The sequence below is a fragment of the Lissotriton helveticus genome, chromosome 9 (assembly GCF_964261635.1).
Source record: "Lissotriton helveticus chromosome 9, aLisHel1.1, whole genome shotgun sequence".
NCBI lineage: Eukaryota > Metazoa > Chordata > Amphibia > Caudata > Salamandridae > Lissotriton > Lissotriton helveticus.
In genome coordinates this window covers 484,588,641-484,611,525 of record NC_136070.1, presented here as the reverse complement: position 1 = coordinate 484,611,525, position 22,885 = coordinate 484,588,641, and the positions used below count along the sequence as shown (strand labels likewise).

Genomic DNA, 22,885 nt, shown 5'->3' with positions numbered 1-22,885 from the left:
GGTGTGCTGAACTTCGTTTTTGCTGGCTAAAGGACTCTGCACTTTTTCACTGCTGGCATGTTCTCCGTGTCTAAAATGTAATAGAATCTGGTTTCTCAATGTATGTCTTATTTGATTTACTGATTAGTCCCTAGTACAGTGCACTACATGTGCCCAGGGTCTTTAAATCAAATGCTACTAGTGGGCCTGCAGCACTGACAATGCCACCCGCGTGAGTACCCCTTCAAACCTGTGTCCGGCCTGCCCCTGCAGAGCCTGTGGGCCTCATCTACAAGAAAGTGCTGCAGCGCGGCACCCCAAGCCCTTTGGCAGGCCACGCTGCAGCACTTTCAAATCACAGGGATGCAACATATTTACAATAATATGTCGCATTCCTGTGCTCTTCCCTGCGCTGGCACACAATGGGCAGCGATGTGACAACGCAAGCACCTTTGCACCATGGTGCAAGGATGCCTGCGTCACGGGGATGATTGTTTATGTGCAGGAAGGGTTCCCTTCTTGCACATAAACAATCTGAAATGGTGTTTTTCGAATTCTATGTGCTGCATTAATGCATTTAATGATTGTTTATGTGCAGGAAGGGATACCTTCATGTACATAAACAAGCAGGGGAGATTTCCTTGTTCTATGTGTGCAGCAGAATGCAGCACACATAGAAAGAGGAAAAAATGAGCAGAAATTAATACATTTCTCCTTGTTGCGCCCCCAAACGCCTCCCCTGGGGAGGGTTAGCATTCAGACATATTTCCAGGTTTACCATTTTTTGTAAATCTGGAAATGAGTTAGGTTCCATGGGTGTTGCGTGGGAACACCCACAGCAACACCCATAGAACGCCCCCTTCACGCAAAGTGCTGCGTGTAAAGGGGCCATATTTACAAGGACAGGAAAAGCAACGCAGGGTGGCTTTTCCTGTCCTTCTAAAAATGGGGCAGTAAAATATGCCACCAGTGCGTTACAAAAAGTGATGCACCAGTGGCACAGGGGACTTGTAAATAAGCTCCTGTATTTGCAGCTTTAAACTGCAATTTCAATCTGACTAGTTAACCTACTTGTTAGGCCTAAATCTTCCTTCTTATGACACATAGGTCACCCCTAGAGCAGGCCCTGGACAGCCTATGGACCGTGCAGTTTACCGTGCAGTTTACTTAAAAGGTACGATATATACCTTTCAGTTTTACATGTCCTAGTTGTGAAATACTCTTAAATTCATATTTTACTATGGCATATTTTACTATGGCAAAGCCTATCTTTCCCACAGGTTAGCATTGGACTGCTTTGTAACATGTTACAAGTGTAACTGCTAATTGAGAAAACATAGGAAGAGTATGTTTCGCTGGAATCACAATTTAAAAATGCATCATTTAATGAAGTTGGTTTTAAATTGCAGGTCTGAAAATGCCCCTTTTAGAAAGGTGGCATTTTCTTACTTCTGGGTTGGGTGACCGCTGGTTTGTGTGCATTCCCTCTAGACAGTCACAAAGGGAGCTGAGGTGTGCCTCTCACATCCTGATGGCCGATCAGCAGGCGGATGGGGCTTCCTGAGCTAGACTGAGAGGGAGGAACTGACACGTGCACCTGAATAGGGCTGTGCCTGTCCCCACACATAGGGTTGCATACCCACCCTATAGTGTGTCTGGAGTCAGGGTAGGAAAGGGCAGGGTCTTGTGTATGTCAACAACCTTTCTTTTAATGCTTCCTACTTTAAAGGTCAAAATGGGTGTAAGTACTGGACCTTTGCCACCATATACTCAGTACACTTCTGAAACTGAGGACATTCTACCAGGAAGAAGAGTTGTTGTGCTGGCTGGAGGGACTGACACTTTACTGCTTGCTTTGCTGTGTTGGCCTGCTTTTTGCCTGGGTGTGAAAGGATAAGACTTGACTCTTTACATCCTGCATCTCTAAAGGTTGTCCAAAAGCTTGTTGGGCTTGCCTCCTGTTTCCGAAGTCTTAAGGATATCAAAGACTTCACCTGCACCTTGCTACCAGCACCTGTGCCCCTCTGCTGTGAGTCCTGCTCTGCCAAGTGGTGCTGCAATCCAGTCCTTGTCCCCTGGAAGTGACTGTTTGGTGCTGCACTCCAATAGACTTACAACACAGTCCTGACTCTGTCGACACAGCGCCTTCACATCACTGCTGCTGCACGAGTCTCGGACACCGCCCCATACCCCAATGCACTCCCGGCCATGCAAGGCTTTGCACCAACATATCGCCTACAGCCCAGTGGTTCGACATCAACATACTGGCCCGCGCACAGTGCTCTTGAGCTTGACACATCAACGACGTTGACCGACTTCAGAAATGACGCATCGTCTTTGACAGCAACGCATAACTCCTCCTTTGCTCAATGCATCAACTGTCAGCAGGTCTGTGTGACTCCTGTATCCAGCCCATGCTCCCTCACGATCAGACAGAATATTTTGGATTTGCCCAGGACAAGCATGAACAGATAGCCTCTGTTGGAGCTATTGATTTTTAGGCACTGCTTTTTGTATTTGATCTTGCAAAATTTGCATCTTGACGTGTGTGTTGGATTTTTATCCTTCTGGTCTTGTTTTAACTCAGATCATTATTGGCTATTTATCTAAACTAGTGTGAAGTACTTCTGTGGTGTTTTCACTCTGTGTTGTGCACAAATACTTTACAAATTGCCTCTTTAGTTTAGCCTGACTGTTCTGTGCCCAGCTATCAGAAGGTGAGCACAGGTAAACCTTTAATGTGTCCTTCGCTTACCCTGACTCATTAATGGCAGGGAAAAACGAGGAGAAATAAAAGTATTTCTCCTGGTTGAAGTCAGACTCATTCCCAGGTTTACAAAAAGTTGTAAATCTAGGAATGTTTCAGGTTCCATGGATAAGCGTGAGAACACCCACACCAACACCCATGGAATGCCACTTTCATGCAGCGTAATGCTTGAAAGAGGCCCATATTTACATGGCCATGAAAAGTCATTCAGGGTGACTTTACGTGGCCTTGTAACAATGGGCAAGCCTATTGCGTCGATGGTGCATCAAAAAAAGTGACTCACCGGCAATGCAATGGGCTTGTAAAGGAGGCCCCAAAGGTAATCACTGTCCTGATCTTGTAAAATGTGTACATCCGAGAACCTGAATCCATGCACACTGTGCTGTGCATTATTGACAATAGGCATCAACAAAAGAAACACTTAAACTGTATGAAGTTTATTTTTACATAAAAATGTACAACAGGATGCAAAATTCTGAAAACTTCACATTGTAATCCTTCTCTCTAGGAAGAAAGCGTTTAATTTGGCAATTTTTACACTGGAAACTTCTACGTGGCAATGAAAGAAATAGTGAAAGTTCCCAGGTTTTGTATGTTACCAAAAATATTTACATAGGTATGAACCTTCCTAAGAATAATAAGTTATGCGTTTATTTTGGAGGCCTTTTTCAATACAAAGTTCAGTATAAGACATTTGTACACAACATCTACAGCTCAAATTGCAAATGGATCCAAGTTACCATACAAACATGGTTGGTTGAGTGGTTCTGGTGGAAGAGGTTCACGTTGACGTTGAGTCATGCCATGATTGTGTCTTAAACAGTGGTTCATTGATCTTAAAATGGACATATAGAGAGAGATGTATTAGCGCTTGTAGTTTTCGCAAGGCACAAGCTTAAGTTGCCGGCAGATCTCGCAGCATCCAGACAATGGCTGGAGTGACGTAGGGTGACTAGTGATCAGGTCCCTTGTCAATTGCAGTTGCCCTTATGTACACGCTCCTATGGACATTCGGAGCACAGATACCTCTCCACCTCCAGTAGTTCTGTCAGTCATGACTTATGAGCGTCATGTTCCAATAAGTCTCAAAATGGTCGCTGACTTGGTCTCTTTCAGTGCTATCTGCTCCACCTCTGCCACGCCATCAAGTCACTGAGCTGTCAAACACGAGTCCCTCTTTTCATGCTCCTTCGATGGGCTGCTAGAAGAGCCAGCATTTATGGGCTTCCTGTTCTCTCTCAGGGTGTGAGCATTCAGCATCTCCAGCAACAAGTCGTAGACTGGTACAACATTTTTACACCTCATGCTGAGAAGATGTTCCATCCCTTTGTTGCTGTGAATAGAAACAAAGATGTGCGTGATTTCTCTATGCTTTCATTTAGGAAGTCACAGAAGACAAGCAGTTATTTTCATCTGTTAGGAGGCATAACGTAATTGCGTGTAAAGCTAGTCTAATTTTGACACAGTTTTTCATATTACTTCATGCGAGCTGTTGTACTTATATGTTTAGATTCCCTGAACACAAGCATACAAATGTCTTGTTTTAATCTGCTGATGCAAGTAAACTGCACATTGGTTGCATGCGTTAGCACATGAAAGCCAGATCTAGAGGCATATTTATCAAGGTTTTGCGTCTCCCTTGCACCACACAAGGGGACAAACACAAAACCTAAACGAGATCTATGAATCCACGCTAGGCCACCTTGTGTGGCTCTGAGTGGAGGGACTTGATAAATCTAGAGTAACGCAGTAGGAGCCAGTGTCTGGAGAAGTGGTGGGGCAGGGAGATGGGGGGCCGGACAAATAAACTCTTACAAGCTCTTACCTGGCTCCAGTCCACGGCAGGCACAGGCTCCCAGACTACCATGTGGGTAATCCTGACAATGTTCTCATGCGGCACAGCATGAGAGCAGCGTCAGGATTGGCCTGAGAACCCTCATTTTGCATCCCAGTGAGACTGGGAGCCTGTGCCTGCTGTCTTAAACCCGACAACACAGCTCGGGTTGGAGACGGCTTCAGTGCGCATGGCGGTTGGCCGTATTGGGCCGGCCGGCCAAACCCGCATGCACACTGAAGGTAGTGAGTGCAACCACTCCCCTCAGTGCCTGTCATTTCCCTGGCCCCGCCCCCAAAGACTCACCGGGAAACAGAATAAAATGATAATAAAACCAGGATTATTATCGTTTTCTTTTTTCTTAAGCTGCTTCAGGGGGGCGAAGCTCCTCCGCCATAGTGTATGAGCCGCTGCTGGAGTAACGGAAGGCAGCGCAAATCACTGCCTTGTTTTACTCCGCATCAGGAAGACATGCCATGGCTGGAGTTTTGGTGTACCCAGGCATCCACCCCTGGATTCAGACACATTTCCAGATTTACCAACAGTGGTAGACCTGGGAATGCGTCAGAAATTTATGCCTCCCCACTAGAGGTGTAACAGGAGAAAATCCTTTATTTCTCCTTCTTGTCTACTCTTTCTAAGTGTGCTGCATTGTGTAGCACACTTAGAGGAAAATGCCTCTGAGGATTGCTTTTCTGTAGGAACAAAACAATTCTGCCTGCAAGATGTGACGCTCTAGTGTTTCGCGGGTCTCGGCCGAGACCCGGAAACACTCCCACACTCTGTATCAACTTCTGGCCAGGCGTGGCCAGAAGCCTATAAATAAAAAGGACGGAGGTTGCTCGTGGCTTCCGGTCCAACACAGTATTCCAAGTGTGTGGTGTCAGTTGTTTGCGTGTACAACCACTTACCGGTATGCCCCAGGTGTAGTGACCCCCTACTCCCCTACACTGGCGACGAGGGTGGTTTTATTTATTTATTTATTGAAGTTTTGTATAGCGCTAGCTGGACCTGGGGGTATCAGAGCGCTTCACAGCAAATAGAGAAATGCAATCAAGGCAATAAGCAAATAATACAAGAATCGGAGACAATAGGATGGGAATAAAGCCTGTACATCAACAAAACAACAGCAATAATAACGTAATAAGAGACGGAGTTCGGGGGTGAATCGGTTAGATTAGAGTACCGTAGAGGAATCGGATTTCTGCTGTTGGGAGATGGGCTTCTCTTTAAGCACCGGAGCGTTCAAGGAAGAGGGCTTTGAGTAGCGTTTTGAATTGTGGGAAGGAGGCGGTCGTTCCCCGCAAAGGATTTATTAGAGGTCTTGCGTTTCTGTGATTTCAGCGGGATGAGCAGGAGTGTGTTGGAGCTTCTGAGGTTCCTGGATTGTCCAGCCCTTTTGAGTTTAGAGGCCAGGTATTCAGGTTTGCCTGTATGCAAGGCTTTATGTGTGAGGCAGGCTGTGCGGAAGTTAGCTCGTTGGTCAATCGGAAGCCATTTGAGTTCTTTGAGCGCCGGGGAGATGTGGTCAAATTTCTTTGTTCCTGTGATCATTCTTGCGGCAGCGTTGATGCCCGTGATTGAACCCTGGCTGAGGAGTAGGTCGTTCCTGTCGTCGGCGGTGACGGTGTGGCCCTGGATCCATGTGTGGTCCGTTGTGGTGGTAAGCAGGCCGGAGAAGAAGGTACCGCTGTTTGGCCTCGCACCGGTAAGAAGCGTGAGTGGAGCTGCGTGGTGACCGGCGAGCAGAGGCATCTCTGCGGTGGGAGACGCAGCTGCTTTCAGCTGTGAGGCGCGAAGGCCTGGCTGACGCCTGAAGTGGTGCGCGCATGCGCAGTAGATCCGAGGCCTGCCCCAGCGTCGGAGATGCGCGAAGAAGCCTCAGCCTCGTCGGATGGGTGGCGTAATCAGAGGAGGAATACTAAACATCCCCGTAGCCGCTAGGTGAAGTTGGTTAGCAGGCGGTGGAGACGACGTTGTCGTGTCCAATTTCAACAAGCTTTGGTACCTGCAAAAAATAAATTAAATAAAACGGAAATAGGGAAGAGAGGAACTATTATTGATGTACAGTTGGAAAATACCATGTGGCATATATGAAGGCATAACCACACGAGCAAGGTCAAGAGGGAGTGGTTGCCACGTCACTAAGACAGTCAAACACCACGCACTAATTCGAAAACGTGGAGTGTAAGAACAAGCACAAACAGTCGCAGCGATGTCAGTTGTACAAGACGCTGCAGCTACAGGAGGGGCCTAACAGGCAGCAGCCCCAGCGCAAGGGGCAGGACAACAAGTAGTAGGCACAGTGGTCCACCAGTCGCCACACTCTCAGATCAATCCGATACCACCATTTAGTGCGCTGGCTGACCCAGGCACAGCGGCGCCGCGATGGGCAGTGTGGCTGAGTCGCTTAAATAACTACTTCACGGCAACGAGGGAAAAGGACAATGAGGTGAAAAGATCCCTGCTACTACACTTTGGTGGTGATGAGCTCTACAAATTGTTCTCACACCTGCCAAACACCGGAGTAGCAACAGACTATGATGCTGCTGTACAAGCGCTAAATGCACATTTTGACCCGCAGCTGAACCCCCATTTTGAAAGGTTCAAATTCAGACAATCCAGACAAAGGGAAGGAGAAACGATGGATGCGTTTCATGCACGGCTGAGGGAGCTGATAAGCACATGTCCGGACGATGATCAAGAAAAGGAAGTAACAGCGCAGCTGATTCAAGGGTGCAAGAACAAACATTTAAGAACACTGATATTGAGACAGCCCCGCATAACGTTGGATGAAATACTGTTGCTAGCCAGGTCACATGAGTTGTCGGATGCACGAGCCACGGCGATGGAAGCAGCCATTAACCCATCAGCAAGCACTGAAGTAACAGTGAAGACAGAAAGGGTGGATGCCGTGCGGAGCAATAGCCGTGGAGGACGAGGAAGATGGCCGACCAGGGCACAGCGGCGCGCGCAATGTGGCTCCTGCGGGTATGAAGAACACAACCAAGATGGCTGCCCTGCACGTGGCAAGACGTGTGCCAAATGCGGACTTAACCACTTTGCCAGTGTCTGCAGGGGTGGTGCAAGAGGAAATTTCCAAGGACAGGGGACAGCAGGGAGGAGAGCACCAACCAAAGCGGTCAGGCAGCTTGCCTTAGAGGACACACGGGATGCTCACCCGTCGAGAGGAAGTAGAACACTATCCCGCTACCCACAGTGGCTAGATGACTCGTCCACGGAGGATGAGGCAGTGTGCTATTACGTATCCTTCGTGAGTGAACTCAAAAGGAGGCGAAGACCGCAGCCGAAGTGTCAGATTCAAATCGATGGATCGACAGTAACAGGAGTCATAGACACTGGAGCCACGATTAATGTGATGGGCATTCAACATTACAAGGCGTTACGACCAAGACCACAGCTGGTGCCATCGAAGGCTCGCATTCTCACATATGGCAGCAAGACGCCATTACCCCTGAGAGGGAAGATGACGGTGCAAGTGAAAGCAGAAGATCAAGAGCTAACGACCACTTTTCATGTGATTGACAAAGAGGCAGACTTGCTGGTCGGCAGTCACACAGCTGAGGACCTCAAGCTAATTGCCTTCGCTAATGCGGTCAAAGCACTACACACGGAGGAAATCCTTCAAATGTTCCCATCACTATTTCAAGGTCTAGGAACCATCAAGAGGCCACCAGTCAAGCTACACATTGACAAGGCGATACAACCGATTGCATTGAGACATCGGAGGATTCCGTTCCATCTTCGGTCGGCAGTCAAACAAGAATTGGTCAAACTGGAGGAGCAGGGGGTGATAGAGAAGGTAACGGGACCGACACCGTGGGTATCGCCGATGGTGATTGCTGAGAAACCCCGACAGCCTGGCAAGATTTGAATATGCATCGACATGAGGATGCCCAATAAGGCAATCAAGAGGGAGAGGCATCTCACGCCCACAGTGGATGACATACTAACGGACCTGAACGGAGCACAATGGTTCTCTAAATTAGACTTAAATGCAGGCTACCATCAACTAAAGTTAGCGGAAGAGAGCCGCTACATCACGACGTTTTCAACGCACTTAGGCCTGAGGAGGTATGAAAGACTCAATTTTGGCATCACATCTGCGGCCAAAATTTTTCAAAACACTATAAAAGAGATCCTGTCTGGATTGAGCGGGGTATTAAATGTCAGTGATTATATACTCATCCACGCCAAGACTAGCGAAGAACGCCATAGGAGGCTAAAAGCCACGCTCCGAAGACTGGCCGAATTTGGAGTCACGCTGCACAAGGAGAAATGTCAGTTTTTCAAACAGTCCATTGAGTTCTTTGGATATGTCTTCGACTCGGAAGGAGTCAAGGTAGATCCTCAGAAGTCCACCGTCATTAAGTGTGCTCCAGCCCCGACCACCGCGTCAGAGGTGAGAAGTTTTATGGGCATGGCACAATACTGTGCCCGGTTCATCCCGCAGCTTGCCACCATAGCCGAACCTCTGCGGAACCTGACAAAAAAAGAAAATCCATGGAAGTGGTCTCAAACAGAAGCTGAGGCATTTGACAAAGTAAAAGCAGCGTTGTTAGACAGCACAACGATGGCATATTTTGATACGTCAAGACAGACAGAAATATTAGTGGACGCCAGTCCTGTTGGTTTAGGTGCACTGCTAACACAGGAATCGGAGCCTGGAGTGAGGGTTCCCCTGGCGTTTGCAAGCAAAGCCCTCACAACGACAGATGCAAGGTATTCGCAGATTGAGAGAGAGGCGTTGGCAGTGAAATGGGCCTGCAATCATTTCCACCTATATATTACCGGACAACCCTTCAGGATGGTCACAGATCATCAGCCGCTGGTACCTTTGTTCAAAGGTACCGCCCCACACCCACCGCCGCGGATTGAAAGATGGGCCATTCAGGTCCAACACTATCATATGGATCTGGTCTACAGACCAGGAGCAAAGAACCCGGTGGACTTTCTGTCACAACATCCTCAGGTAGAGATAGGTGAGGCTCAAGATCAAGAATTACGGACCGAAGAATTCGTAGACATGGTGTCCCAACTGTCATGTCCCCAAGCATTAGCAGCAGAAGATATTGTAGCTCAGTATGACAATGACGCTGTCATAACGAGAGTCAAGACAGCGATAGATACTGGATCCTGGGAAAACTTTTTGAGTAATGCGAGTGACTGGAATGAAGCAGACCGCACTCGCCTTTCTCAATTCTGGAGGATACACAATGAACTCAGTAGAGCGAACAATGGGCTCATACTTCGAGGGTCACGAGTAGTGATTCCGAACACTCTCCAAGATCGTGCAACCTCACTGGCCCATGAGGGACACCAAGGCACGAGAAGGATGAAAGCCAGAATGAGGGAAAAGGTGTGGTTTCCTCACATGGATGAAAAGGTGGACATTGTTGTAGAGAACTGCCGAGCATGCCAGTTAACCAGTCTGCCGGATACCCCTGCATCCATCATCACGGAAGAACCATCTCCAGCACCCTGGACCTGGGTCAGCTTGGACTTTGGTAGTTTTCCCAACGGAAGAGTGACTGTAGTACTGGTAGACAGTTACACTAAGTACCCAGTGGTTGAGGTTGCACCATCCACCAGTTTCGCGAATGTCCAGCCAATCCTCAGCAAAATATTCGCAATGTTTGGTATCCCCCAGGTGGTTAAAACGGACAATGGGCCCCCGTTTCAGGGAAACGAATTTAAAGAATTCCTGCACAGTTTGGGGATAAAACACCGACGAATCACACCCCAATGGCCTCAAGCCAATGGAGAAGCAGAAAGATTTATGAGGACTGTCAATAAAACCCTGAGGATCGCAATGGTAGAAGGGACAGATCCAGAGACAGCACTGCAACTCTTTATGAGGAAGTACAGAAGCACTCCCCACAGTACCACTCGAAGATCCCCGTGGTTGTTGATGTTTGCAGGACCCCGGCATGACCTGTTACCAACAGCGGAGAATTGGATGCCTGAACCATATGCACCATCTGCCACCCAAGAGAGAAGGAGAAAGACGAACGAGAGGGCAAGCCACAAGAGACGGGTACGAGACAAGGTATTAGTCCCAGGAGACGTAGTATTGGTACGAACACGCAGACCGGGAGGAAAGTTTCGTACTCCCTACGAAATTGAACCGTGGATAATCAAAGCGACCAAAGGCACTGCTGTAACCGCACAAAAGAATGGGGAAGAAATCACCAGAAATGTATCATGGTTTAAATGCATTCCATCTGAACCTGAAACCCCAGAAACTGGTGAGGGGCCCGCCACTGGAATTGCTGACCAATCCGACAATGGTGGTGAATCAGTTGAGAATGGTGATATTGCCAGCACATCGCCATCTCCAATGAGAAGAGAGCCCAAACCCTTGCTGGCCAGGAGGCGAAACTTTCACAACCTTCGACCGAACCCCAGGCAAAGCCAGATGCTGGCAGATTTTGCATGTGGACTTACCAAGACTGTTGTAAAGAAAAGAAAAACAAATACCAAGGTGGGAAGGGATGTGACGCTCTAGTGTTTCGCGGGTCTCGGCCGAGACCCGGAAACACTCCCACACTCTGTATCAACTTCTGGCAAGGCGTGGCCAGAAGCCTATAAATAAAAGGACGGAGGTTGCTCGTGGCTTCCGGTCCAACACAGTATTCCAAGTGTGTGGTGCCAGTTGTTTGCGTGTACAACCACTTACCGGTATGCCCCAGGTGTAGTGACCCCTACTCCCCTACACAATGCAGGCACCCATGTAACAAGACGTAAGGGTGCCTGCTTTGGCGATAGGCAGCCAAAAGTGCACCAGCACTAAGGGGCCTATTATGATGGCGGACGGACCTGCGTCCGTCCGCCACCCCCGAGGTGGAGGGACCGTCCGCAGGGGCAGCGGCGGTCCCTCCGTCGGAATTAGGATGTTCACCGCCACCCTGGTGGTCACATCCTGTATATTTAACATTGCGGCGGGTGCTGCTTGAAGCAACACCCGCCGCAAGGTTAAAAATGCATGCTTTGCATGTGCATGCACAAAGCGGCAGGCACTGCGCGGTGCCTGCCGCTTTGTGCATGCACATGCAGGGGGGTACCATAGGTACCCCCCATGTGCACCCCCCACCCCCTTCACCCTGGGGGCCCACAACGGGCCCCCAAAGGAAAGACCGTATGCCTTTCAAGGCATGGGACCACGGGCATCATAATATGGCTGGCGGTGTCTCGCAGACACCGCCACCATATGTATGTACTATTTCCACCGGTCGCAAAGGCGCCCGGTGGAAAAGCGGCGGATGGTCTTGCCGTCCGCCGCGGACCCCCCAGCCATCCTAATGTGGCGGGGGGTCTTTTCAGTCACCGCAGCGGTGAATCCGCATCCTCCGGGCCGGCGGTGGCTTCCGCCGCCCCGGATGATGCGGATTCACCGCAATCCTAATCGGCCCCTTAGAAAGGACAGGAATATACTGCATAACGGTAAATACAGCACACTCCTTCCCTTTCATGCAGAACAGCGTAGCAAGGCGGCTTGCTGTGTTGCGTGTATTTTTTATAAATATTGCTTTGCTCTTAGTGTCTTTGCTAAGACTTGTTTTCTCCATTTTGCTTTTATGTTTTGACTGTAAACATATCCCATGAGGTAATAAAAAAGGCCCATTTTGTCTTTGCCTGTTTACTGGAGTTAAGCTTAGGAAAAAAAAACACTGGAGATGCTGGGAAATTGAACTTCAGATCTCATTTGTGCAAAATTCACACCCTATCAATAAGCAACAGCCTCATTGCTGCGACACTATTGGACGAGTAAAAGTGCAGGGGTTTGGAAAAATGCATCTAAAGGCACAATCTTCTTCAGTGCTACGTCCATATTCATGTTTGAAAAATCACCCATAATAGTCTAAAAAAGGAGACCTTGATCCTGACATATCTGTATGAAATTAATATTCTTACATCCACAAACATGACGGAAAATACACAAATACATTTTTAGGAAAAAATGCAGGTGGAAGGGTCCTCGCCCACTAAGCTAAAGCCACATTGCTGTGATATGGATGAGGAGTAATGAGTAGTAAACAGAGGTGTGTATAAAAGTGAAAGTGCTAAAAAAGGAAAGGATAGAAGATATAGGTGGGCGGAGCAATGTTGGAAAAATCTGCATGAAAAGGGTCAACCATCTTTCTTGAAACAACTGAATTTAGAAAATTCGATTTAGCAAACCACTCAATAATACTGCTTTTAAACTTGTGTTAAACTGTGAACAATGTCCCAGTGCAAGAAAGGCAAACCCTTTACCTGCCATGATGTCTGCAGGAAATGATTAAAATACTGATGCCTAGATTTATCAAACTGTCACGCAACTCAACAAAGCAAGACACTTTGCTGCGCTGTGTGAAAAGGAGAGGTCAGGAATATACCATATGTAACATTATATGACGGATTCCTGTCTTCTCCTTGCACTGGCACACAATGTGCTGCCTTGCACCAACACAGGCACTCTAGCGCCGTGGTGCAAGGGTGCCTGTGTTGTAGGCAGGATTGTTTTTTTGCAGGAAGGGAGACTTTCCTAGACAAAAACAATCCTTAGAGGCTTTTTCCATATTCTACTTGTGCAGCAGAATATAACACATGTAGAAAGAGGACGAAATTGGGAGAAATAAACATATTTCTACTCGTTATGCCTCCCCTGGGAAGGCGTAGCATTTTGACACATTCCTAGGTCTACCACTTATGGTAAATCTGGGATGCGCCAAGATCCATGGATGAATTCATGGGAACATCCACGCTCCACCCATGGTACGCAGTCCCAGGGCAGAGTAACACAAGGCAGTGACTTACACTTCCCTGCGTTACTCCAGATTTGCCAAGCACCGCAGGGCCATGCAAGGTGGCTGAGCATTGCTTGGGAAAACTGACTTTAGTGTTGGGTTGCCCTTGTGTTACCTTGTTTGATGCAATGCAACACTATGATAAATATGTCCCTGAATATATAAACATAATTGAAAAAACAAGAATTTATTTTGATCAATTAACAAATTTGAAAACTCATGTATGAAGAGCACTTTCCAAATCTTTGAGATACAACAACCTTGGTGCTTCACTGAACATATTGTATTTTTCCATACACACTTTGCTGTAACCAAAGGTTCCTTTTATGTAGGGGTGCTGGAGACGCTCCCTAGTCCCACAACCAGGCAGGACACACAGCCAGCTCCCAGGTGGGCGAGTCTGTGATGCAATGTGCTGATGTCCTAAGACTGACTCCTTTGTCTCTCAGAGCACACAAATTCTTGCTGCTGGTGAAAATGTAATGAAGGAAAATGGTGTCACTCACACTGCCTGACACTACAAACAATAGATATTGTGTGGGTTGATCTAAAATGCAGATGATGCAGAACCAATGGATTAAAGGGGGGTTGATCCATTCCCAACTCTATTTTTGCTTTTCTATAGGCCGAGTGATATTGTGAAATGGCACTTCAAGCAAGCAATGGCTGTAAGAGGCTGACTCAAAGCCTGTCTCTGTACAAAAGTATTTAAGATGATCTGATATCTATGTTAATGTTCTAATAGCTAAGGTTCCGTCAGACCACTAACACTGTTGTGGTAGACCTAAAAATAGGTGTTATGACTGATTAACAAGATCATCCAGTAGAGTATCACACAAATTACACAAAATTCTCTGAAAAAGTCTGTCAATGGCGTGTTATGGTCACAATTTAAAACCAAAAACCTACTGAAATTGCCTAGTTGTGGTTAGCTATACAACAGCCCTTATACATTAATCACAACCTCTATAATTGACACAAATGGTGATATCACTTGACAACACATACAAAATCACCAGTAACATAGTCACACCATTGATATGGCATCACATGACATTTATTACCTGAAGAAGAAAGACTGCAATACACTGAAAGGCAAAATAAGACATTTCATGCACAACAAAGGCTGTAGTTCCACTAACAACCAACAGGTGGCATCTGTAGGCTTATATAGTTAAGAAGGCTACAGTTCCACTGACAGCAAAGCACATCCTTACAGAGTCAACCAGGAGAGGAAGGCTGCATTTGCCGTCAGCAGGGGGCATATTTACGAGTATTGAGGTGCAGTGCAGCAAGTTATCTTGCTGCGCTGCCCTGCGTCACTGGGAAAGGCCAGGAATGCGTATTTATCCACTATGACACATTCCTGTTCTTTCCCCCTGCGCTGGTGCCAATCCTGTAGGCCCAGCGCAGGCACCCTTGCACCATAGAGACATTTTCCTCTTTGTATGTGTGCTGCAGTCTGTTATCTGGATTGAAAAGGACAATGGTGGGATAGAAGAGGGAAGGGTTCGCATTTATATAGTGCTTGCTACCCCTGATGAGGTGTTGAAGTGGTTTTCGAGAGTAGCACGCTACTCCGGAACCCAAAACCCAAAAAGGATTAGTGGTGAGTTAGTATAGGGAAATAATAAATAAATTTGAGCGGTGGACATGTTTGTCTGTTATTTGGATTGAAAAGGATGGTGGAGGGATAGAAAATGGAAGGGTTTGCATGTATATAGTGCTTGCTACTCCTGATGAGGTGTTGAAGTGCTTTTTCTGCAAGTAGCACACAACTGCATTCCTTATATGCCAGTACCAACTGTTACTGGGAACCGAGGGGCATATTTACTAGGAAGTGACAGAGATGGGGGTTAGCCTCCACACCTTAATGCCTCCACTTTTGAAACGCCACCTAGCGCCAACGCAGACACCTTTGCATCATAGTGCAAGGGTCCCTGCATTGCAGGGGAAGATTGTTTATGTGCAGGAAGGTGTCCCTTCCTGCACATAAACAATCTGAAATGGTGTTTTGTAACTTCTATGTGTGCTGCTTAATACAAACCGTATTTTTTTTTAATGACTGTTTATGTGCAGGAAGGTATAAATAACAATGGGGGAGAGAGAGAAAAAGAGGTGGATTCGTTCTCCCTGATACTGTAAATAAACAATAAGAATCCGCCAGAATGGATCATGTGTTCCCTACTGTGGTGGGGAGCACATAGTGTTTTTAAAATACCCCTCACACACCAAAATGACCTTTGGTGTCATGCTTCATCATTGGGGTCTTCGCACCCCTCTACGGGACGCGGCGTGCTCCGACCTACGACTATGCGGGAGCACTAAATCTCAAGACTATGCGTGGTGCGTGTGAGGGTTGTGTGTGAGTAAGTGGTGGAGAAAGTTAAGTGAGTGAATTGTTAAAAAAGTACCTGGCTTGTGGGGAAGGTCAATTCCATTTTAATAAATCCCCCGGGCTGGTACTATTAAAAAGGTGCAGGTCGAGGTGATTATGTGATATTAAGCACAACACCTCTTGGGTGCGTCGACATGTTTCGGAGATCAACTCCTTCTTCAGGACAGGGTGCACCACACCCCACCTTACTCACGTTTTTCTAAGTAAAAAAGTGTATTTACAAAAGAAATGTAGTGCTACAATGTGCCTACAAATAATATGAAGTTCTCTGCTAATGCGCAAATAACCTAGAAGAAATGGAAAGAAAAAGACCACAACTGTAGTACTCCGCTTCTCAACCTTTCACACGGTAGTGACCTGTAAAAAATGTGTATAGTACATATATAAATATATATATATAGTGTGGGGTCACTAGACAGGGATTGTCATACTAGTCGTGCAGGTGACCCTGTAAAAAAGAGGACAGAGACATTACAGACACACACATAACATGAAACACACTCGCTATAGGATATGACCCGGTTGTGCCCCTAGGACCTAGCTGTTAGCGTGTGGAATAAGAAGTAGTAAGGGGGTAAAGAACATACTTTATTTTTCGGGTACAATGCCTCATGAGCCTCCAAACGCTGGGGGTTACTCTAGCCCAATGACTCCTGTAGGTAATAGAAGACTACAGTGTTTCTGGTACTTACAGGCTTTGTTGACCTAGCTGCCCACGAATCTCCTTGTAACTATACTCACGAGTTGTAGCGCTAGGAATTTGTAGGCACATTGTAGCACTACATTTTTGGGATGCATTATCATTTTTGTAATTTTCGCAATTTAAGAAATCGCAAAATTGTGATTTCTTAAATTGCGATTGCATTTAAGGAATCTCAAATTGAGATTCCTTAAATGCAATGCATCAAACTTTAAAAATTTGCGAATTCGCAAATAAGGGGAGCAAATTACCATGAAGTTGACCTTCATGGTAATTTGCAAAAACTTTGAAAAATGCACTAAAGTGCATTTTTCAAAGTTCCATTTTACACACACACATGCCCTTGGGGCATGTGTGTGTGCAAAATGTACTTATAGGCAGATTTCAAGGGTGCAACAGGGTGTCCTTTGGACACCCCTGCACCCTTGAAATTGCTTTCTCAATTTGCGAATTTCTAATGGTGAATCGCAAATTAAGAATGTCTTCCCATGCATTCCTATGGGCCTCTAGGCCCATAGGAATGGATGGGGAGGTATTCCTTAAATGCGATTCTCAATTAGAGAATCGCAATTAACGAATTTTAAGAAATCGCTATTTATTTAGGGATTTCTTGATGCATTGCAGTTTGCAATTCCTTAATTGCGATTCCTTATTTTTCGCAATTAAGGAATCGCAAAATGCAATATTGATGCATGTGCCCCTATGTGCTCCCCACCACAGTAGGGAACCCATGATCCATTCTGGCGGATTCTTATTGTTTATTTATGTGCAGGAAGGGACACCGTCCTGCACATTAACAATCGATAGCCTTGTGTTGTTTTCATGGGTGCTGCACAACGCAGCACACATGGAAACAGCAAAAACAAGGAGAAATTAAACATTTCTCCTCATTGCACCAGGGTAAGACCAGGTTTTCCCTGGTCTTAATTTTAGCGCTGCCTCATATTTACGCCGCCCTTGTAAATATGGGCAGCATCAAAATCAGTGGGTGTTGCGGTGGAACGTCCACCCCAACAACCATTGCCCACCCCTTTCAGACTTAGTATAGTGTGAAATGGTGAATTATTTACAAGCCAGCGTTAAGCCTTGTAAATAAGGCAAAGCCCCTATCGCCACCACAACGTCAGAAAAGTGACGTTGTAGTGGCTATAGGGGCTTGCAGCTATGCCCCAAAGTATGGCTGAGGGAAATGTCCTGAGTACAGTACTACCTGGTTCTGGTTCAGGGATAGCAGTTGGAGTAATAAAGTAAAGGGAATATTGAAATATAAAAAATCCTCCAGCCAAATTTAGCCTTAATTTAGTTTTTTTTATATGACACTTTCCCTCCTCTGCCTTTACTCGTTTCATTCTTTCTATAGTAGAGTGTGTCCGCTATATACCCTTGATGAATGCAAACAATTGGTTTTCAGAGCTCAGTGGTTATGTGAGTCACACAACAATTTTGCCTACTCCCATGTTGTTCAATCAATCAATCAGGTCATTTATAGAGCGCACTACTCACCCGTAGGGTCTCAAGGCGCTGTTGGTTTGCTCTTCTATACCTATCAGAAACAGGGATTTTGATTGGAAATCCAATTTAAAACTCAAACTGGCACAAGTGAAAAAAATTCCTTTTGCGGATATTTCGAAAACAGCTTGATGAATTTACACAAAATCACAGAAAGCAATCAAAAATCAATGTCCATTGTCCTCTTACTCAGGTTTAGTGTCATTTCATCATGTGGTTCTTGGGCTATTCCGGAAGAAGGAAATACTGGTTAATGCACTTATTGCTCATTTTCTGTTTACAAATTTAGGTGGCAGTGCTTATATGTTTTCATAGGAGGCTGCTGCCTGCTCACACTGTAGCCTATGCTTGAGGTCGCACCAGCCCTACAGCATGGTTTGTTACTAATTATGTGACCTATTAAGTGTGGTTGTGGTTAACACTGTAGTGCTTGGGAAGTGCACACATGTGCTGTTTATTTCAGTCGGGCAGTTCGGGCTGGACTGTTCCCATGAGGCACAGGGTTAGACTGATTTGCATATGGGCATGTCTGAACTGGAGTGGCAGAGTGAGCTAAAGAATGATGATGGATTAAACCCAGATCAGCTGACTGGGGGTGAGTGCTTGCAACGTCCATCATCCCCTTTGGTTTTGGTTTATTTCATAACATTCACCACTGTGTCAGCCAATAAAGAAACACAGTAAGAGGTGAATGACATAGCAGCTGCGCACGGCTTGTTAACTTGCTGCTCTGTGTGTGGTCGCCAAGCGCCACATGCTACAACCTGGTAGACTGCCTCAGCATTTCATCCTCTGATGTTAAATAAATCAATAGTTCTGAGTTATTTTGGTATAGCAATTACAGTAAAGCACCAAGGGACAATGTAGTCTGGAGACTGGGTAGGCTGCATCAGCTCCTCCTCGAGGAGCATACCCCCACCTGCCGGCAGCAGCTGCAAAACTTGATAAATAAAATGATAATAAAGCATGTTTATTATCGTTGTATTTTTCTCCTACCATGAACTCTAGGGGGCGGGGCATTGGGAATGACAGGCACAAGGTGGTTGGTAGGTGCACTGTTGTCAGTGCGCATGGCGGTTTGGCCGGCCGTCTCAGGACGGCCAAACCATTATGCTCACTGATGCAGTCTACAACCTGAGCTGCGTTGCCGCATTGGAGACAGCAGGAACAGACTCTCAGTCTCCCTGGGAGCACAAACTAAAGAGTGCTCAGGCCAATCCTGAAGCGGCTGCACTCAAGCTGTGAGAGCAGCGTCAGGATTGGGGCAGGGCAATCTTGGAGCCTATGCCAGCAGTGGAGCCAGAAGAGCGGCGATGTGGAAGAATATATGAAAGTTTTTTATTTTATTTGGTTTTTGTTTTGTCCCCCACCCCCTTTTCCCGCCTGAAAATTTTCCCTGACACCAGCCACGACTGTTCGTAGGTCTGCCAAGGGTCACACCTTGCATGTGATACAATTGCAAATTAGAACTAACCCAACCCTGCAGCCTAATGGTCAAGCCACACAGATTTCTCAGTTTTTATAGCTGATCTGTTTTGGTGGGATACGCGTCAGCTGTCAAACAAAGGGCTAGCACTTGTGCTAGTGAGAAATGTGTCTAAGATGTCCTTTCTGATAGCAAGGGGCATTTTTACTAATGTTTCATGCAAACAGGGCAGCAAACAAAGTTGATGTGCTGCACTGCGTGAAGCAAACAGCACAGAAATGCTCCATATTTACATATAAATTAACATTTCTGCTCTATCCTTGCTGTGGTGCACTGTGTAATCCTTAATGCCAACGCACGCACCCTGGCACCATAGTGCCTGCCTAAAGGGCGGGATTTTTGTGTGACGAGGGATGCCTTCCTGCACCAAACTATCCTTAGAGCCATTTTCCTTGTTCTACGCATGATCACACGTAGAAAGAGGAAACAACGAAGAGAAAAAGATTTTTCTCGTTGTTACATCATTCTCTGGGAGGTGTACCAACTTGACGCAATCCAAGGTTTACAGACCTGTATAAATCTCACATTGTGCCAAATCCATGGGTCGACACACCGGAAAGCCCAAGCTCCACCCATACGACGCTTACCAGTTTAAATGTAAAAGCAGCTCAAGCCTCTGTGTTGTGTTACAGTTCCTTACAAAGCCATGCAAGTTGCCTTGTGTTGTTAAAGATTGCAAGAATCGTTGTTAGCATGAGCTGAAAGCCATTTTGTACTTGGCAGCCTTCTTAGTTAGCTATGTGGTTGACATGTGCTTTCTTCCTCTTCCAGAGCCTAGCACATGCTCAGAAAGGCCTAGCTGTCTGAATGCATCTGCTCCTAGTATAGAACTGTCAGGCTATTCTTGCTGATGTAAGGAGAAATGTCTCCCCTCCCACTTTGTTGAGCAAGCAAATTTTGTATAGCCATATTAGTCAGTAAGCATGCTTACACGTGCCCTTGGTTTTATGCTAACTAATGTAACCTATGCATATATAAGGCCCCTGTTCTCTGTACTCCTTAGGATGCCTCCTACCGTGGCTTGAGGGTACTGTGTGACGCAATCTCCCTCATCTGAGGTGAATAAATGAATTATTGTTGTATTACAGCTTCTGTGCTAATTTCTTCTTTGTTGGTTAAAAGGACCAGGTGTATCAGTGAACCCCTTAGAAGTTTTATATTTCTTCAGTGTGACTCAAAGAAAATGCAAAGGCTGAGTAAATCTGTAACAAGGCTTATTTTTGTTTTCCATATAAATTCAAGCTTCAGTATTTAGGGCTAGCTTTTATAAATATTTACAAGTCTTTATTTAAATTCTCAGTCAAGCAGTGCTCTTTGCACAGAGGCATTTCAACACACGGGCAAAGCGGCAATTTTCCATGACCTTAACGTTCCAAGGGGCCCCTTGGGAAAATTAACTTTCCTTCTGTTTTTCCCCTGTCTTTTGTATTTATCTATCTAAACCTCTCTACCTACCTCTACTTCTTACTTTGTCTCGCTACCCATTGTCATCTTAAAGATTTCTGGGGCCTTATGCAAGACTTAATTCCGCTGTTGTTTTTTGACCCTGTTAAAGATTCAAATATAATTTAGCACAGTTTGACAGCACGCGAGCTCTAATTAGCAGGGAATTGGTAAAAAAAAAAAATCTGTACCAGGACCCCCAACTATGTTTTCCCCAGAGCCCCCAAAATCCATATGATGACACTGTGTATGGGGATAACAAGGTTTTTCAGGAGAGGGTCGAACAAGGTTAAACCTACCTCATTTGTAAATAGTCATTTTTGATCTCTTTATTTATTTGTATTACATGTATGATTGCATTAACAAGTGGGAAAAGTTAAAAAAAAGGTGATCAGAAAGCAAGGAACAACATAGGACTAGATTGCTATTTCTCCTGACATGAAACAATTTGCGATTCGCTGTTATAAAATTATCAGGATGCGGCTTTGCTTGACACACATATTTTTTTTCACTCTCCTGAATAAATGTGTCTTCCACCATAGTATTTTGGTATATGTCATAATGCTTTCATTATAAATACAAAACTTTTATTTCGGCGACATTGTCAATCAAAGTGTTACACTTGAGCCCTGCCAACGTCACATAGAGGGCGGGGCATACTGCAAATTTAATGGAACACATGCATATAGAAAGTGGGGCAGCTGTGGCTAATTTTCTACTTTCATTGTAGTGTAGGTCAGTGCTTAATATGAACCTGTAGTTTCCGGTGTTCAGCCCGGGCACTTATAACAGTCTGCTGTTTGTCTAAATTAGAGATGAACACAAAAACAGTTGTTTTGAAATAATAAAATATACATTAAAAATGACTAATACCTGCTGCCCAAGCCTTAGGGGGCCTGGAGTAGTCTGAATTGTCACACTTGTAGGGTGTGATGTTAGTAGTTGCGTTGAAATTGTCACTGGCGGCGCTGGCAATGGCAATGGGTGGTGTAAGCTGCAGTGGCATCCTGGCAAGGGCCCTGGCACTTATTTATTTTACAAATTAAGCACTGTAGGTATGAAGCAGATTCCACTTCTTGCATTGGGTCTTAAACCTATATCAGCCCATAGTGGGTGGCCGAAGGGGGGGGGGGAATTGTATAGAAGCCAGTACTGCAGCTCAATCTCTTTTAGGATTGCACATAATGAGTTACATGTAACAGGGTGCCCTCTACCTGGACCACATAAAAAATAATAAAACAAAATCAGTAACTGTCTGAGAGACGAGCGCAGGACCACGCTACACAAAATGTCTTGGCATCCAAGAGTACATATCGGCACTCAGCATCAGCAAACACTGTTACATATTAAGCACTGTATGTGATACATCTAGATTGACATCATCTTTCTATGAATTTGCTTTGAGAAATAAAATTGTACATATTGTCCATGGACAATTTTTGTGATTGTTGTCCTAGTTTATGGGGGAGGTGAAAGGGTGACAGAACTCTAACTTTGCTCTGGATAAGGCATCCACTTATAAATTGAGCTACCCTTTATTTCATGGGGTACCGTGCAGACAAAATAATGCTCACTCAGGATTTATTAATTGTATAAATTGATATAATTAAAAGGAAAAAATCATGGAGCGTGGCCAAGCGCTCCGTAAGATGGCCGCAAGCCTGTGAGGCTCCGCACGGCACCAGAGGCGAAACGCGAATGCTGGCGGCCGTGATGGATTTCACGGTTCATGGGTGAGAAGATTTGGTGTGTGAACGTGGGCTTTTTTTATAAGCATTTACCTCTCTTTTGCTTCCCCAAATTGTACACCACAGAGACGGCGGTTGCGGCTGCCATTTTGTTAGTTGCTGAGGTGCGCTGGTGATGGTTTTGGCTCTTGGTCGTGCTGCTATATTTATCTATTTTCAAGGCTCCCAGGTACATTTTGAAGACAGAGTAGCCTGGAAGACCTATTTTCCT

General features: G+C 45.8%; 1 protein-coding gene across 1 annotated transcript in view; it reads right to left on the bottom strand.

The window, feature by feature from the left end:
• Positions 1-3,182: 3,182 nt before the first annotated feature.
• ESR2 (estrogen receptor 2) overlaps positions 3,183-22,885 on the bottom strand; it is a 1,269,185-nt gene continuing 1,249,482 nt past the window's right edge. Inside the window, exon 10 of the mRNA XM_078660316.1 lies at positions 3,183-4,079. Within this exon, the coding sequence (XP_078516442.1) occupies positions 3,896-4,079 (184 nt within the window). The 3' untranslated portion in view covers positions 3,183-3,895. The remainder of the gene's footprint in view (positions 4,080-22,885) is intronic.